At 40.5% G+C, this 19,489-nt stretch overlaps 1 protein-coding gene across 1 annotated transcript in view; it reads right to left on the bottom strand.

Annotated features, from left to right (window-relative positions):
- The window catches only part of LOC138044789 (bridge-like lipid transfer protein family member 2), a 101,308-nt gene that overhangs the window by 9,398 nt on the left and 72,421 nt on the right, over positions 1 to 19,489 (bottom strand). Inside the window, exons 55-68 of the mRNA XM_068891208.1 lie at positions 18,761 to 18,826; positions 17,931 to 18,028; positions 16,993 to 17,076; positions 15,672 to 15,764; positions 13,691 to 13,740; positions 12,829 to 12,943; positions 11,138 to 11,234; positions 8,689 to 8,776; positions 8,184 to 8,342; positions 7,741 to 7,784; positions 6,981 to 7,115; positions 5,379 to 5,441; positions 5,189 to 5,260; positions 3,860 to 4,000 (exon numbers count right to left, since the gene is read on the bottom strand). Coding sequence (XP_068747309.1) covers positions 3,860 to 4,000; positions 5,189 to 5,260; positions 5,379 to 5,441; positions 6,981 to 7,115; positions 7,741 to 7,784; positions 8,184 to 8,342; positions 8,689 to 8,776; positions 11,138 to 11,234; positions 12,829 to 12,943; positions 13,691 to 13,740; positions 15,672 to 15,764; positions 16,993 to 17,076; positions 17,931 to 18,028; positions 18,761 to 18,826 — 1,305 coding nt within the window. The remainder of the gene's footprint in view (positions 1 to 3,859; positions 4,001 to 5,188; positions 5,261 to 5,378; positions 5,442 to 6,980; positions 7,116 to 7,740; positions 7,785 to 8,183; positions 8,343 to 8,688; positions 8,777 to 11,137; positions 11,235 to 12,828; positions 12,944 to 13,690; positions 13,741 to 15,671; positions 15,765 to 16,992; positions 17,077 to 17,930; positions 18,029 to 18,760; positions 18,827 to 19,489) is intronic.

The raw sequence follows: 19,489 nt of genomic DNA, 5'->3' as shown, positions 1-19,489 counted from the left end.
GAAAATTTGAATTTTCACTTAAACTGAACTTTAGCGAGTGATTCTGTTCGTTCAACACTCCGCTGTGCACAGGTGAAGTATCGTAGTATCTGGCCCTTCATTTCTATTAAGTATATCGCCGCTGTGTAAGACCGTCTGCGGCAAGATATTGGAAACCATGGCATCAACCGGGATCGCAGTCTGTAATTTGCCCAACTCGTGTCCACTCGGATCGTGCATCTCAGACTCATTCACGCTGCAAGTCATAACACTAACCACTTGCTACTGTTGCTCCCAGATATCTAATCATAATCTCCTGTTTGATCTTCGTTCTCCGCATTTCCGCCAAACTCGTCGAAATCCTCCTCCTCTTCCAAATCTACAGGCTCAGGTCCCGCACCATCAGGTTGCAGTAAACCTGGATCAAGTTTAATAAGCCTGCTTGGAGTTTGTTGCACCATAATAGACAATATTGACAGGATATCACTTAAAATACAGGTCCCAGTTGTTCAAAAGATGGATAACGCTATCCATCGGATAAATCACTATCCATTGGATAGCGCAATTGGTTTCGCTACGACTTATCCACTGGATAGTGATTTATCCCGGCGGATAGCGCTATCCATTGTTTGAACAAATGGGGCCAGATCGACAAAAAAATGCCAATATTCAAACACTAAAACAATTTCGCCTGTATCACTAGGGCTCTTAGGGTGGTCTCGCCTATCAATTGAGTAATACAGTGCATTTCGCCATTGTTCAACGGGAAGGATAGTTTTCGGAGCCTTATCTAACTTATCATGTCAAAATCATAGTGCTTCAATCTCCATCTTAAGCGCACACGAAGGAAACCTGGTCCTTGCTTCAATCCATCTCTCCATACAAGAGCGAGTCACGCCGCGAGCCACTTGCGGTTCGGCTTTTCTCACAAATCATGTGAATCAGTGGGATTTCAAAGAAACATTGCTGCCAAAGGTTGATTGAATAAGGGCAGTTTCAAAGACAGCCTGAAGTTAAGGCCTAGTCGTCTTCATTTAGAAGTTATCGCCGTGCTCTTTACGCGAACAAATAATTTCCTAATATAATTAACTCTTTAGCCAGAGGCCAGGTATCACGACCCCAGTGTAGTTCAGCGGAGTCGATTCAACACAAACCTCTTCGTTTTGAGCCACGTCTGACTTTAGCCAACTTGCTCAACAGCTTCTTTTTGGTGTCCTTCTGATGGTCTTTTGGCTGCTAAAAGAAGAGGCACATATGAGTCAGCGAAAAGTATAGACAAGCACAACAACTGGAGAAGGAAATAATTTTTAAAACACTATGGGAATTCCAACCATCGAACATTTGCGCTTCATTTTCACAAAGAGTGCACGGAGAAAGAAAACAAAAGAGGAAAAGCAGCGCTATGTATTTGAAGTTTCCTGTACTCTTTCACCTGCCGCAAGTGGGCATATTGTTCAAAAGAGCGACGCGACAGTGTAGAAATGATTCCATTCGATTAAATTAACTAACTGCTTCCGTTATATCTAATTACTTGACGTTCCCACGAGCTAAATTATATGCAATTCGAGTTGTGTAAAAAAAAACAGGAGTGGAAAGAACTGGAAGAAACAATAATTTACAAAACACAACACCCTGAGAGCAGAGCTTCCCTTTGTCTCTTTCTTTACTGAGGAGAAGAAAAGGAGGCTATGCCTGAATCACGTCCACTCTTTGAAGCCGCCGCACCCCGAACTTCTGGACAAGTCAATCTTGTTTTCTCTCGTCAAACTGGTTTTTCCAGTGCGAGCATCCGCTTAGTGTTCAAACCGATGGTTATAATTGAGCCCGCTGTACCACAAAAAAATCAAGATGGCAGCATTATCGGCTCGAAGCCAAGTACTTAAGCTTGAGTTTGAAACTGTATCCTGGCAACATGCAGCGCATGCTCAATAAAGATCTTCCTCGATTCAGGCAGAGTCTTTCTCGAGAACGCCAAAAGAAAGGCTCTGCTAGCAGGGTGAAAACACAATGGCCTCGCCCTCAAAACAATGGTACTGGGTTACCGTTACAAAAGCAAGCTTTTTTGCTGATAGCAACTTACGAAGCCTCCTAACAGCATCCGCGCTTTGTCTTCCTCTCTAAAATATGAAGAGCAATGACAGTGTACTGGCGAATATTAATGCATGAATTACTGCATACCCCCAAGCCAACTTCAGTGTTATGGTATCTGGGTATTAAGTATCGTCCAAGGCGATGAAGTAGAAATCCATCAGCCAAAAGTAAATATTACGGTCTTCGTCCAAGGCGTACAGATACAGCGATACGCCGGATATCTATGTAATCAATGTCATAAGACTACTTTTTCCCTCTCCTTCCACCAATTTTTAGTGTTGGTCTTAAGGGTTCGTTAATTTTGAAATAGATCCGTAAGTTCAAAACTGGAAATCAAAATCCTCTGCAGCGGACGCGTTTCCTGACAAATACAGACTTCCCCAAAGCTATAACATCGAGCCGAAGAGAATGCAACGACAGTGACTTCGTTCCACATTTTCTGATCTTGAGGGAGCCACAGTTAGCAACTTTGTACCTAGCTAGAGTGTAATATTTAACGAGACCTTTACGTGCATAAAACAGTAAAACTATACTGAATTATTGACTCACTTGGCTTGTGATTTCGATTCCTTGGTTTCTGCACCATGCCCACCAACAAGATGAAGCTTCTCTTTACTAGCCTAAGAACGAAAGTAAATAATACGTCCTGTGAGATATTGTGGCACAGCATGTAAAAACAGGGGAGGATCCAGGATTTTTCTTAGGAGGGGGTGCACCACTATATTAAGGAATGTCGTAGGTGACTGGTGACGTTTTTGCAGAATACCAGTTGTATTAGAAAGTCTCAGGTCTTCTCAGGAGGATGGGGGAAGGAGGCGCATCCCCTGCACCCTCCCCCTAGCTCCGCCCCTGAGTAATGTGTCCTCGAGACGGAATTTGTGCATATTGTCGTGGGACCAATAATCCACCGACCTTAAGTATTCTACAAAAAACTCGGCCTGCTGCGCATGAACGAGTGAAAAAGTGTGTATCGTTAGGCACCATCCGAGACTCAGAGTATTTTTTACCGCCAAGCGGCCATCTGAACATGTAAAGAACCAAACTTCGCGAAAAGCAGCGTGGAGACAAGACACAAAATAAACAAGAAATGCAAATGAAAAGCCTCTACTTGCAGGGTAACTTTTTCCAAGTGTTATCTATTTATTTATTTAATCACTTTCACCACCATAGAGAAACAGGCTGTGGTGGGGGTCGCACAACAGAGCGAGGCTCCAAATTAAGTGCGCCCTTTTGCCCTCCCAACCATGAGATAGCACAGAAGACAGACCACAACCCCGGGAACTACATGCCCTACATACATCATCATCATACTAAGAAGATGAAATTCAAGCAAATATGAAAACGATTGTTTTGTGGTATTGGCAAATAATAGTTGTATACGTAAAAAGTATACTTAAAGCATCAAAAGCCGACCGAACGCAAAAACATAAACTGTATTGCACTTGGGGGTGCAGAAATGGCGCAGTGGTGAGAGCACTCGCCTCCCACCAATGTGGCCCGGGTTCGATTCCCAGATATGTGGGTTGAGTTTGTTGGTTCTCCACTCTGCACCGAGAGGTTTGCGACGGGTACTCCGATTTCCCCTCTACTCAAAAACCAACATTTCACTTGATTTGCGTTTATTGTTAATTACAGTTTACAGTGTCCCCAATTAGTGCTCCAGCGCTAGCACGACTAGACACTTGAATAAAGCTCCTTTGCTTTGCTTTGCTTTCCTTTCCTAATAAACAAGGGAAAATATTTTCCGCGATAATGAAATCCATGCATTACTTTGAGCTCTCAGCCTGACCTGTGATACCAACACGTTAACACAGTCTTTCTTCATTGCCATCAGTAGATCATGCCATGTCCAGGTGCGATTGTGATACTCTAAGGTTGGAATCACCAAACTAAAGTTACGCACGTCAGTAATATTTCGGTCTTTCTCACCCTGTATGAACAAATAAAAACAGTTTAATTTGTTGTTCTATTATATATAATTACGGTTAAAAAATCGCTTAATGTGATAAAGTCAATAATTTTCCTCTGGTAACCTGGGCCGGGTTCCTGAAAGGTGTAATGACTCTATTCCAGGGATAAATGTGCCTTATTTATCCCTGAAATAGGGTTATTACACCTTTCAGGAACCGGCTCCTGGTTGATGCAGAAACAACGCAGTTCCTTCCAGGATTAAACAAGTTCTAACTTTGAAAAACAAACAACTTACATCCAGAACTTCCTACAAAAGAGTTGCGTCAAATAAAGTAATGCTGTTTATCTCTGCTCTTGCTTACTCAACACTTCTGTGCGACAATGAACCTCCTTTAAATACCAGAATTAGGCAACCGCCGATCCGGTTGGTTGGTTGGTGGGTTGAGCATCGGAAAATACTTAAATACCTCCGTGAACACTAAAGGGTTTAACTTCTTTTTTGCTGAGCCGCTTTTAACGTGGAACACGGCCTTTGTTAAGCACCGGCTTAACTCAATTCATATGACTGGCTCTTCAGGGCCGTAGCCAGAAAAAGATATGACTGAGGCAATGTCCATGGCTAAATTCTCTTCGTAGGTATTTTAGGTGTTTATAGTGAGCACATTTGAAAGACAACACTGGAGTCAGGCTTTATTTTAAAAAATTAAGATAAAATGACTGAGGCAAGTGCCTCGGTTTGCCTCATACTGGCTACGGCACTGCTCTTAAATTTTGTTGAATCTCCTTAATACGAGCTACGTTACCTGGAGGCTTTAGATCCGTTGATTGCCGAGTCAACTCTGCGGGATAGTTAAGAGAGCTGTACAAAGCACCGGGACCCGACTTTTTCTAACGCCGTGTAAACAGTAAAGCAAATTGCACTTCTTGAAGGTATTTGATTGTCCGGGAGGGTGTAGTCCAAAGGACGTCTTTTGTTTGTGACTAACGTTTCGAAAGCCTGAGATGAAGTCATGTGCTGAGTCCGCGTGCATAGATACCCTTCAGTATCAAAGAAACTTCCACTAAAGCTGTCGACACGTCATTCACAAACAGTTCTCAGGTGCTCCTCAGGACTACACTCACTAAAACAATTAAATCCCATTAAGGTACGTCATTCCTGGGAAAAAACTGTTTGAAAAAAAGCACTCCGTTAAGAGCATCCACCAACCTTGTAGCTGACTAACAACGCAACCTCAGGTATCTTGACGTAAATAAAGGTGTTATTTTTGGAAGCTCTTTCCTATAAAAAAAAATCGGAAATCTTGTTCACTCTTCGTTCAGTTAAAAACACTCCAACGTCAATGAAGCCACATTCCTTTACAGCCGAATTATACAAGGCAAATCATTCTCCTTGTTACCTTCATTTTTTCCAGGTCGTCATAGTCGCTGATTCGTTTATAGAACGTGCTTTTCTTTTTCCCCTTCAGAAAAGAGAAAAACAAAGAAGACACGAACAATTTAAACTAAAAAGGCAAAACAACGAAGCACGAAATAGAAAACGCAAACGTTGGACTTCTGTGGATACCTTGTTTTGACATTGAGCATAACATGGATGTCCAAGATCAAAGATGTACGCTGTAAACGGCCGCCATTTTGGGCGCATTGAATATGATTATTATCATTAGGATATTATTAAATTATTGGGGTAGGGCCGTACCTCTTGTAGAACACATTTCATTGCCTGTATAGTGTCGTACTTCCCATTACATTCTGTGCTAAAACCATCGTTATCTTTGTTCGTTCTATTGTTCTTTTGGCCAATCCAGTGGCCGGTTCAATGAGATACGACACGACCCAATAGGCCATTTCCGAGTTCATGTCTGCCTCCTCTTCAAAGCGAGTCTAAGTGCGAAGTTTTTGTGATGGTAATTGGTTCTACTTTACATATGAAAGAAAACTAACTATCATAAGAAAAACTTCGCACTTAGACTCGCTTTAAAGAGGAGGCAGACATGAACTCGGAAATGGCCTATTATTAGGCAACGCCGTGCGCACGCGCCCACGAGCAATACCGCTAGCCATGATTACCATGAGAAAAGCAACTCAAGGGTCCCTATGAATATGGAGCTCCGTTTAGCGGACATTCGGGCCGCCGCAGGTCCGCTATAAATTTACCTCTTCTTTCCTCTTAGGCAAACAGTTTTCATGACGAAGCAAACAACAGAAATGCGTGGTAAATCGGATGTAGCCCAAAAATTCACCAGTACAATTCCTCGTTCTTACTTTCATAACATTTCCAAGTAGCTGGTAAGCTAATACTAGAAGAACCTTAAGATGTTACAAGCACTAATTAAAACATACAACACCATAAACACCAGTAACTCTTTCTCAGAAAAGTAAATTAAAATACGTGAACTACTAGGGAGTTAATAAATTTGTTAAGTAATTCACTGACTACGGACGCTTTCCATTCAGAGACAAAACTGCGCGGCCAGACCGGGCATTTGGAAGGACTAACTCCACAACGCCTTCAAATTTACACATTTCGAGGATGATATATACTGCTCCAGAAGTACAAAATTAATGTGCCTTCAAACTGTGGCATTTTCTTTTCAAACTGACTGACTTGTTGTGTTAATTGTTAATTTCACTTTACAGTGTCCCCAATTAGTGCTCCAGCGCTAAATCTACTAGACACTTAAATAAAGTTCCTTTCCTTTCCTTTCCTTTTTCTGGCCGGTCAGTTCTGTCAAAGGAAAGGTGTCTCAAAGCTTAGAGGAGTATATAGCCGCTTAACAATTTCAAGCCTACAATGGCCTTCTAGACGGCAGATTTGAAGGAAGATAATACGTGGCAGTAATTCGTTCTAAAGTCTGATAGATCCACGAAAAACGAATATGAGTAAATTTGCACCATGATTGGTCTGAAGCTGATCTTAAGTTAACAACAACACGAATGTCTTTTCCTCTCTCCTTAGGTGTCCAATTTGGAATGATGGCTTTTAACGTGACACTTCTTACCCCTTTATCCTTGACCGCAGGGGACATAGGGGGAGAGTCTGAGACACTGATGCTGGATCGCGATGAAGCTGTTGATACAGAGCTGGGTGTTCGTTTTAGAGAAGTGGATTTTACTGGTGGAGGGGCGGAAATATCCTAAAAAAGCCAACAAAACAAAGCAGGCGTCGATAGGGATCTAGTATTCAAGCACCACAACGCTAGAATAATTCAACTTAAGGAGATGGGGAGTATTTCACGGAAACAAGTGTTTTAATAAAAGGATCCTACAAACACCTACTTATTCTCGATCAGTTTAATAGCAATTGATAGCTTTGAGCCGTTGAATTGATTATCCTGATGAGAGGATATCGGCCACACGTTAACGTTTTGACTGGGAGTTTCCAGTTTTGTCGAGTCAAGGCATTTGCTTCAACATACCATCAATAATTTGTGGAACGAAAAGTTGGGAATGCTTGAACAGATTGTTTAACTCTATGTAAGGTGCAAAAAAAAAATGGTGAAAGCGCGTCAAAGCAAATTAATGGATGGATTCAACATTTCCCTTGAATTAAAAAATGTTACATGATGTGAATGTCACTGAGGCCGTTTAACACTTCATCCAAAATCTGCAGAACGACTGCATGCACAGCGTGAATTGGGCTTGGGAGAGTCCAAATCTCGCCAACAAGTTCTGGAATTTGGCCTCAAAAACCAGCACGAAGTTCTTTTGCACTCCAACATTTGCACAACACACATGAGCCTTAACTTTCCCACTTATTACCTCGTCTTCAAAAATGAACAGATCCTTGTCTTCCACTTCCATTCCTGTAAAAAAAAAAACATATATCGGGCTATCAATTAACCTGCGAACGCAGACGTATTTCCGGCGGTCGTTTCTCTCTAACGACCGCCGGAAATACGTCTGCGTTCGCAGGCTAGCTATCAATTTGCTATTAGGATCCTGGGATGAGAGTCCATAAAGACAAAGGTGGCCTCGTATGTTTTTCGACCATACCCAGGCCTTTATCAAAAGGCCCAATTAAAGTGCATTCAAAAAGTGGCAACAGAAAGAAATGGCATGTGTTGTTATATGCCTTGTTCTTCAAAGAATGCCGCTGCAGTTACTCCAGATTGTCTCTTCAACTATTAACTGGGAACTTTACAAGGAACTTGGTAAATTAAGAAAGCTTTCAACAGTATAATTAAGGTGGACAGAAATTTAACCTCGAAATCCAAGCTCCACTTGTCCACCTTCCCCTTCGTATTCATGTTCTCTCTGAGGGAAGAAAAACACCATGACTTTCTTGAATAAGCGGTGTGTTAAACGCACGGCCAGCGGACACACGTTCAATTCAAAGTGTTCTTTTACTCCGATGCCTCCAACTGCAAAGAATAAATGAAGATCCGCGAAATCAATATTCATTTAACTTTGTAGCTGAGAAAAACCTCTCACCCCCCTCCCCTTTTTGGAAAAAGCCTGGAAAATGACTTAAGCAATCTCTTGAGGAAGCCTCCACCATAGGAAGCAGGGGGATGCGGTGTTGTATCTGAGATAGGATGGCCTTGAATCATGGCCTCCTTTTAAAACTGGTCACTCTGTTCCTGTTTCATGACATAATTTGCTACCTTATGTAATACTTAACCAACAACCTTGCCGTACTTAATGATCACTTAAAATTCTCATGGCAGCAAACTGGGTCCCAACATTGTCACGATCCGAGAATATTACCTGGAGGCCTCACGCGACTAAACAACCTCACAGCTATCGCTCTGTCTACGTGTCCCTTTCCGCTGACATCTAAAGGACTCAAAGCATCCTGGAGAAAATGTCAAAACAAGCAATGACAGCAAATGCGTGAAATAAGCACAAAGGAATAGACAGGCGGATGAAAGTCATGATATGAAAAACGGAACAGAAGCATAGCCTACCAAGATTAATTCCAGTGTAATACTGACACCGGAGTTCATACCATGTAATACAGTAAAAACCCGCATATGAGAACCTAGAATTTCAAGGTCAGGCTGATTTGTTTCTTATTAGGTTCTTATTTTTCAGAGGTTGTCGTAACGTGACCATTAGGAGAAATATTGTTCTGCTTATACATAACGGTTTAGCAACAAATATGCTTGAATTGTTTGCTAAACAAAACCTTTTGGGCTACGTAACTTGTAAATTGACATAATAATAATAATAATAATAATAATAATAATAATAATCAGTGAATGGCAAAAAGTTAAATAAATAAAAATGAAGATTCAAGAATTATAAATAACATTAAAGAAAATTGAAGAAATGAAATTGAAAAAATAAAAATATAAAATGCATGCTCTAGAATAAAAAAAACCCAGTGTAAAGAATATAGAGGATATTAGATGGCCGCGCGGAGATACGAAATTTCTCTTCCCATGTTGAAAAATATTTCACTCGTTCGCTGTGCTCACTCGTGAAATTTCTTTCAACACGAGAAGAGAAAGTTCGTATCTCCAAGCGGCCATGTAATTTCTATTTATTATAAAAAACCAATGAAATACTAAATCATTTCGAGAAAGGCATCGAAAGGCGCAATTTTCATATGTAACCATAGCAACAGTGATATTTTCAAGTGTGAAAATAACCTGTTCTCTTCACGTGTGAAGATACCATGTGTTCGCGCAAAAGCTCACTTAGTATTTCAGGCCCCGTCCACACCTGGATATTTTTCGAACCGCAACTTTTTCTTCAAGAATTCAAAAATATTTCCATCCACACGTAGCGTATGCAAATCAGATTTGCCCGTCCACACGGGTCCGAAACGTATCCGGATTCACTCTAGCGCTCAGTACTCCTCAAGGAAACAAAGATAATAGAGCATACGCCATGAAGCCCTCGCCAGCCATCTTAAGAATTTACTTCACGGTAAGGAACTGGGCTCGATCTTGTTACGTCATCCGGATAAATAAATATCCGGATTTGGCGTCCACACGGTTCAGGATTCATATCGGATTCAAAAGTATCCACTCTGGAAAGCGTATTTAAAAAGTTCCGGATTCGCCAGCGAATTCGCCGGATACGTGTGGACGGAAGGCGTATCCGGAAAGAAAAAGTTGCGGATTCAAAAAGATCCGGATACTTGTGGACGGGGCCTCATTGGTGTTTATATAATAAAATAATTTATTACATTCTCTATCTTCGAATTCCCCATAATACACTTTGTTTGCCCCCCAAATTTTGCATAAACCATTGTTTTCAAATGCTCTTGGAAATATGCAGTGTCCCCAAGAGCACTTGAAAACAATAGTTTATGCAAAATTTGGGGGGCAAACAAAGTGTATTATGGGGAATTCGAAAATAGAGAATTGTAGCTTTTTGGAAATCATAGCATATTTCTGGTGAAAATCCAAGCAAATGTAAATCAAAGAAAACATATACATGTACACAAAACCTTTATGTCAGAGGTTTTCCACATGTCAATTTCAATCCGGGCCAGAATGTTGACCATCAAATTTGGAGTGATTGTCAAGAAACTATAGCCCGGTTTACACTACAGAAATTTTTTGGCACAGCTCGGGTGAAATTGGCACGGGCTCCAAAAAAAAAGGCTCGGATAAAGTTTCAGTGTAAACAACCTGCCGAACCAAAATTCTTACCCGTGTTGGGACCTTCGGAGGTAGTCCGAGCACGGGTTAAAATGGTACGGGTGCTGAAAAAATAGGCACTGTTCGGATAGAACAAGTAGTGTAAACACTTTTAAGGGCCAAATTTGAGCCTTAATTCATATAGGCTAGCGGTTTTTCTGCGTATATTTCAAGATGGCTGCTCATTCTCCACCAAAATCATGCGGACGTTCTCGATTATAATTGAAGTGCCCATGTCTACAAGAGAACTTACCCGGGCCCAAAAATATTGGGACGGTATTTTTGATACGGTAAAAATGGTGTAAACAAAGTTTGCCGATCTCTTTTTAGGCACCCGTGCCAATTTCATACGAGCCGTGCCGAAAACTTTCTGTAGGATGAACAGGTCTTTCTATTTTTGAGTACAGTTACTGTATTTAACTGCAAAATTTCAGCCTGTAGGTTCTTAAATCACTTTTTACTGAATGTTGTCACAGCAGCATTGCCAATTCTTCAATTGCGTACAGCTTGTTCCGAATTACGTTAGCAATTTAATCTACATATCGCAAAATTTCAGTTCTCACCTTATAGATGCTGTTTGGCAAAAGGTTTCTAACGTGAAATTTTCCCAGCTCCAAGCGATGTTCCATCGTTGCACCACTCAAGGTAGTTTTCCTATAACTGTATGCAACAACACAGACCATTTCACGACGATAGAAGAAAACGATCGTTTTTAAGGTCTCTCCATCAGAAAATTGTACTTCGTCACTGGCTTAACAGTTCCTGCACATAGCTCATCAAAGACGAGACAATTGAATACAAAGAAATTGCAAAAACGAATAAACTGACGAACATGTTACGATCACAATCCAAATGTGGGAGGCCAATAAAATTCCCCCAAAAAAAAACCTTGAGCGGATTTTAAAAACTGTCCCGCCGTTTGGATGGAGCATCGGGGTAACAGATTAGCCCTTCTTGGCTGCGCAAAGTCCACCGACATCCAAGATACTAGTCGTTCACATTCAGGGGTGACGAATAGTTACGATTGCTGCATTGTGACTTTGTGGTTTCCGCCTTTCGTTTAGGATCATTTTTATCTATCGGATTTACTACGAAAGTGTTTCTTCATTTTACCGCGTCACCAATGATAAATACACCTCTTTATTCATCATGTACTAGTAGCTGCTCTTATGATGTGATTCGCTTGATACCCTAACCCAAAAACAAAAAACTATACAATTGAAACAACGACTTAGACTTAAAAAATAGAAGCTGTTTACAATACGTAAGGTCGTGTTTTCACGACAGCCGTTGTCTCGCTCAACATTCCTGAAAGTGGTTTATTTGCAGAATTCGTTAAGCGACTTTAAAATGATACGTGTTTTCACAAGTACGATAAAATGAGGAGGGCGCACGTGCCAATACAATAATAAAAATAATAAAAATAGCACGCCTGTTGTATTTCCCACTTGAATAACCGCATGCGACTCCTCATTGACCAAAAGTAATTACCAACTCGCAAAAGCTACCTGGTTTGGTAGCTAAAATTTAATGAGAATAGACCTTTTTCGCTTGTACATTTTGTCTTCCCAATACAGATCATGTGATAAAACTCAGGAGGTTTGGTCCTTTGTTTTGTTCATTGAAAAGAGTGCATGCGGACATATTCATGCTGGCACGCACTCTTTTTAATGAACAAATCAAAGGATCAAACCTGGACATAAGTGAAACCTCCTGAGTATTATCACATCATCTGTATTGGGAAAACAAAATGAACATGCGAAAAGGGTCTATTCTATTGAAATTGACCGACTCGCTCAAATTTAAGCGAGTTGGGAAAGGAACTGTCGGTTGTCACTCGCAAAGCGACCTGAAAAACCGGTCGTGAAAACACGGCCAATAGCAGGTTACAAGAGCTGCTACATTACTGTTTTGTTTTTGGCTTGGATAGCGAACCAATCACATGATACGTTACGAGCACTACATTACTGCTTTATTCATTTACCGGAGTTACAGTCACCAGGTCCGTCGATACATTTGAACGAATGTCAAGTTTAGACATTTCCAATCATAGCAGTACAGCGGAAGAAATGTCACCTGAAACTATTTTAATACCTCATCTCCTAAAGTCTACAGTAGCTCAGTGGTAGAGCAACCAAGCTAGTAAATCGAAAGATTATAGATTCACTTGTTAGGAGCACTCCATTGATATATACATCTCTTACTTCCATATATATGCTTAACCATACAAAAGATGCATCGCCAAAGCCTGTACCTGAAGTCTGTAAAAGTCACATCAGCAATGGCCAACTGTCCATCTTCCTGATTCAGCTGCCATGAAGCGTGGTTAAAGTAAACCTCAGCCAGCTTAATCACTTCTGTAGTGGGAGCTGAAGGCACAATTAAACGAAAAAAAAAACAGGTTCATTTACAGGTCAGAACATATTGCAGTTCATAACCATCAGCAAATCTGACGACAATTGTTTGCTGAAGATTACTGAATGATTTGACAACACTGTAGAAGCCACCGAATAAGATTCCTAGAGTTACATTTTTAGAAGCCCTGAACTTTCCGGGCTACTTTTCTAAATAATTACAAATGAAATTTATGACGTACAACTTCCAATAGACCAATTCAGCAAACGCAATGTTGTACCCAATTTATATCTCTCGGGGTTAAGATTCTTTGTGTATTTCATTTGCATGATAATATAGCATTCATATGGAAATATTTGGAACAAAACGTTTTATTCGCAAAGGATCTGAATTGGGTACAACATTTAGTTAGCCGAATACGTCTATAACGTTGCCCTTTCCTATGCTTAAATTATGTTCAAAGACCAATGACAAGTTTTCGGGGTTTTAAGAAAGGAAAGTCAGGGCTCAGAATAAAGCAGTCCAATGTGGATGTGCGACCTTATCAAAATTGTGGATCTTATTATCATTTATTTTTCCCGTTCCTACCAGAGCAATTCTTGCACCCTCTCAGCCGAAGAGGAAACAGGTGTTTGTTTTAGATTAATTTCATGGCATCGCCCTCATTTTTCCAATAGAAAACCTTCCCAATTTGCCTTTGGCTTCATCAAGGAAAACACAGGATAACAACTTTTAAACTTTGTTCTGAACGTCCTAGTTACCTCTCTCAGGTGTGGGTGTGTTGAAATTCATCAAGAAGTCCTTGTATGCGCTAAATCAAAAAAAGAAAGAGATATTAGATAAAACCGCGATCTACCATCGAGGGCTTTCATTCCGACCGCTACTTGGAAATAATCTAAAATGTTCTGAGAGGTTTCAGAGGTAGACAGAAACCCAGCATGATAAGCAGTAATGCCGTGTCAAAAAACGAAAAAAGTAAAATGAGAGTTGCTGAGCTGGTATCATAAATTGCAACCCCTAATGTCCCGTACAAGACCCTAAAAACCCACGGATTGCATCTTAGGTATGTTGTCCCTTAGTATCCCCGGCTAATACAGCAGGAAACAGTATTGTGTAATGAAAGCCTTCACGACCCACTTCCATCTCAACTTTTATTACCCTTAGCCATCTCGAGAGCTGTCCATGTGATCATTCAAAGGAATGATAAAAATTAATCAGTGATAAGACACACATGAATAAAATCCAAGTGAAACAAAAACACATTGTAAGGTTAATATTTTTTTACCAGAACCCATGACGAGGACACACACAGTGCCCAACGTTAGATAAATCTGTTTCGCGTTCTTACGGTTATAGCGTTTATCGTCTTCAAGTTTTGACGTTTATCCATTTATGGCATAAAGGCCTCCTTCTTGACGTTCTTGTTCACATGTTTCAATATGCTAGTGATATTCATGGTTAATATACACCAGATACTCCGCTGAAAGAAACCTTCATAAATCTAAAGTACGGACTAATATTGGAAAGCAATCTCTCTCCCTTACGGCAATTGATATATGGAAAGATCTCCAATCTTCTTTACAAGACGTTAGTGTTTTTGCGTTCCCCAAGCAGATTAACTGTAACTTACTATCAAAACAATAAGTGAATCCACCTCGTTTAAAAAGTATACACAATTGAGTATATAAGGTTTCTTCCTTCTTTTCTTCTTTGATTCTTTTCTTTTTTTTCCTTTATTCATCTGCTGGCTAATTAAAACTTGAAATGTATTATGGGAAGCTAACAAAAAAAGCAATAGGTTAACGTGGGATACGTTCACATGCGACCGGTCCCAAATGGATCGGACCCGATCCAGGAACGGACCACTTCTGTTCACATGGGATCGTTCCGTTTATAATCGTCAGGTCACACGGAACCGATTTTTTACGGATCCGGTACTAGATCGAAGCGACCAAAGCAGTTGTTTCTACCATTTACGCATGCGCAGAATGCACGTGAAATTTTTCATGTTCCACGAGCCTGGCGTGTTTATTTAGCGACTGGATTAGATTTTCGCGAAAGAAATCGCGCTTGTTCTGGGTCGATCGGAGTCCCGACGCTGGCTTCAGTCTCCTACCTTGTCACTATACTATGAAGGAAGGTGAACGGGGACCATTTTTCCCGAAACTTCGTGTACGTATTAAAAACAACAACAGCTCACCACATGGTAAGTTTTATCGATTTTTATTTCCATTTTCTAGCAGAAACGGGCCCCAGGTGTTTACACGGTGACAGATCCATTTGGGACCGAAACGGTTCCAGAAAATCGGACCTGATTGGGAACGGATTGACGGCACGGTTAGCAGGTCCCGTGTGAACAAAACGGCTATCCGGCACGATTTTTAGATCAGAACCATTTCAGTGGAACCGTTCCCGTGTAAACATAGCCTTAGCTTCCCAGCTCGCTTTTACTATTAATTGAGTTATGTTATTATTTTATTAAAAAATCAAACTATGATGTAACGTACTTATTTTATTTTATGAGCTAAATAAAGATTTTGACTGATTCATTGATTGTGGCTGGCGACAAGCATGCCAGCAAGTCACTCACGGTTTTAGATAGTAGAGTGAAGTGCCGTAATGTTATTTTTGGGTGAGAACCCAGAAAAACAAGGCAGCACCTAAATAAGTACGAAGTTGCTTTCAGGATAAGCTGCAAACTACTCTCGGTAGATATCACAAAAAGATAGAAAATACCCTTACCTTATCATAATTCGCAGCTCAGTGCTTGACGAGTTGAGCAGCTCCTTTTGTTTTATAACCTCTCTCTCAAGTTGAATAACTGCCTCCGTCAACCTTTGATGTTATAGCAAAAATTTAACGTCAAAAAAAGATTTCCATTAAGGGGCAGTTAAGGTGGCTTTCTATGGTTTTTTCAGTTTTTAGCGCAAAATGTTTCGATCACGCAATATTGATACGCGAATACAGAAATGCTCGCAGTTAAGTTGTGTTTAGACGGACGTTCCTTTCCCAACACATACGCTACAGGTTTTTCTTCGGAACTCGAACAAAAAACGTTTTTTTTCACTTGACTTCTCGAATCTATATGTGCAACCCACTAAAACACTAAATCAACACGGTAGCTATTTTCTGAAAGTTATCAGACATAATTTGCCCGTTTTTCAAATATTGAAGACTTTAAAGTTCAGTATTTTTGTAACAACAAAAACAATTTATTGTGCTCATGCCTAAAATAAAAAAAATCAGTTACAATATAAAATAAATCCTAAAATAGAGAGTACTGACTGCCTAGAATTAGAATAACCGTAAGGGCTAGAGGAGATAGGCAGCCAAAATTCGTATGCACAGATTCTTGCACGTTTCTCCATGAATGTTTTTTACCGGCCTCTTTACAAATACTGAAACGGGTTGTAGCTAGTTTTCAAGGGGAACTGGCTCAGGGGCCGTTTCTAGCCCGCGAAGCCACCTTAAGGACTCATCATCAGAAATTAGCAGGGGTAGGGGGAGGGAAAATTTTCAGTAAAGGGACGAAAATAAAATAACTCATCCTAAGATATCTAATCGGCTCCCACGCCCCCGGATAAATAATTAGTATACAGTGGTGGAAGAAAAATGGTTCAGTACTTTTATTAAAGCAGACGTAACATGCAAGTGATATCTCTGTTGGAGAAACAGGATCAAAAAGCTAGTTTCTACCACTGGAAACCAAGATACACACTGCGTTCAAAACTTTCAATAGCTTGTCTTGTTTATATGACAGCAAATATTTTGAAAGCCATGATTTTCATCCATGGTTTGTATTCGTGTTATAACATAATATTAAAGCATCCCTTTATGATTGTAATGGCTTAATTTCTTGTGACCCTCCCTCTTTTTGCCGTCTACTTTCTTTCATGGCCCTCCCTTTTGAAGGGCTCGAAAACCTGTGACCCTCCCTGGGTTTCCACCCTCCCTCCCCCTGCTAAATTTTGACAACTCCCTTAATAGAGCTAAAGGTCTTACAGACAATTTGAATTCGTTAGTTCTAATTATAACATGCAATACAATGCGATAGAAAACTTACTCCTGGTCATCAATTGCTTGTTTTCTAACCAAGTTTACTTCATACAGTTCTCGCTCAAGTCTTCGCATCTCAACATGGTTTGACCTTCAAAAGCCAGATGAGTAAGCATGACAAATGGCAACACGCGAATTACAGCAACGTAAGCATAGAAACCAGTTGTCTTCATTTTCACACTTCCCTTGGAAGCCACAAGCAAACAATTTCTTTTCTTACGACACTGGCACAGAAAAGCAGGAGAAAGAGTAACAATAGCATTCATGTGACCCAGGACACAAAGCTTGAATAAGCTCAACCTAGGTTGTAAAAAATTTTGACTCTTATTACCATACAACCGATAAGCGATTAATATTTAAATTGGCGAGCCGTTGGCTTAGATTTAATGTGGCGATGTAGAATAAACCAGGTGAGTAAGAGGTTAGAGAGGGAATCCCTATGCCCCATGATAATTATTTAAAATTTGTTCTTTGATTACAGCCATGCTTGGAACGTTATTCCTATCTGTTGCTGTCATGACTACGCGGTCCACTTTCACACTAACCGACGAATAAGGTGTCATCCTTGAAATAACCACCAAATGTGAGAAGGGACTAATAATTGCTTCCAGATAATTTCCACGGGAATAGGGTCAAATAGGGGCGGTTCACTCTCTTGATTCACATTCTCTTCCATAAACCAAACGTTAACTGTAGTCATGACCTTGAAGTGTGTAACTTGCGACTCTTTTCGTTGGAACAAAGCTGCGACATTTTTAGGACAACAATTTTATTCCAAATATGGACGAAAATAAGATCGAGGCTGCACGAGCGGGAAAATGCACAAGCTACGTTACATCCAAATAAGAAAATTTTTAAACTAAAAGAAACCCCATCGTTGATCCAGAGTTAAACGCTTCAAGGTCATCAGATTCTGCTGAAGTGAAGGAAGAACTAAAGTTGCACCTAACAGTATTTTGTAGTCTGAGAATTTGTGCTCTTTGGTCTTCTGAGGTGGACAGGTGTAAATGAAACCTCATTCTTTGAAGTCTGTCAAACGCCTCCTGTTGGCAATAAACAAACGAAAAATGTCTGCCCAATTAGCATGAATTACAATTGAAAGCTCAATGATCTGGCGACCTCATTGATATAGCCGACGTAGACTTTTAAAGTCCAAATTTTGTTTAGCAAATAATCAGTCATAAGCACTACCATATAACAGGTCTGAGACAAAACAAAAATCTACACTGTGGCTAAAACCGCAACCTTGGTGACCCAATTGGAAAAGGCCTCAGTTTCCCGAATGGGAGGTCGATAGATTCGATTCTCAGCAAGTCCAACACACCTTTCTGGGGTTCTCGAACAGTCAACCCCGTCTCTTCAGCATGTTGAAGAACCCACACTGGAGCGGCCATTTCCCGCTGGAAGCGGTCTCGGCTCATGAACCTTCTTCTGAAAGAGTGAGGGCCGCAGTAGAGAGCACGAGGCCAAAAATCGTTTTAAAGTTCAGTTGGCCTTACCACACACACACTGCTCGCAAAGAGTAGGGCATAGAGCTTCCAGAATTTTAATCTGTCCCGCTTTTTCGTGCCATTTCAAACTCTGATACCGAGAGTCGTATGTTTATGAAATGTTACTGGTTGATGTGTTAAAAGCAAAAGTGAAGCAAAACACGTCACAAAATGGGGAAAAACTTCACCTAGACTACCTTCGCTGACGGAACGTTACAGAAAGATTCTAATTTCATGGTATCACATTTCAACAAAAATAAAAACCGTTTTACCAGTGTGACTAACCTTCTTTTTTGGTTCTGTGTACAAGACAACATTATGGGCGATGTCGATAAGCATAGTGTACTGAGCCTAGAAATAAACAATGCAAAACTGTAGAAACAGCAGGAACACAGTTGCATATTTAAAAATTGTCACATTCAGCAAAATTGGTTTTTTACTTTAAAACAAGAAATATTATGCAAGTGTTACAACGGCAATCAGTCTTGGTTTTACAGGCCAACTTTCCCCTTATTTTTACCAACTTGTGGTGATGCAGGCAACAAAATCTAAACTATGAACGTGACCGGCCGGAGTTTGTTAAACTTTCCGACCGACAGCGGAGGTAATCATTTCGTTACAGTAGTAATGTAAAAAAACATGTGGATTCACTACTTGCACAAATCCCATAATACGCCTGTTTTGACCCCCCAAAAGATTTGCATAGACAATTAGACGATTTCTCGTGGGACATACATCTTCACGTCCCAGGAGAAATTGCAAACCATGATTATGCAACATTTTTGGGGAATAAAATAGGTGTCTTATGGAACTATGCAGGTAGCGAATGCCCCGTATTCAAATCCCGGCTCTAACCAGAAGCTTAAGTTGTTTCGTGGTATCCCCGAATTCATCTCTACCACCCTTTGTAAATGGCCACTGGCGTACCTGGATACTTCCAGCCAGCTGAGGTTTTTAGTTAACTTACGTTTCATATGAATTGCTTCTTTCAGATTATTTAAGTGGAGTGCCTGT

The sequence above is a fragment of the Montipora capricornis genome, chromosome 4 (genome assembly GCF_036669925.1).
Source record: "Montipora capricornis isolate CH-2021 chromosome 4, ASM3666992v2, whole genome shotgun sequence".
NCBI classification, from domain to species: Eukaryota; Metazoa; Cnidaria; class Anthozoa; order Scleractinia; family Acroporidae; genus Montipora; species Montipora capricornis.
Note: the sequence above shows the minus strand (reverse complement) of the source record. Positions and strands in the feature narration are given on the sequence as shown.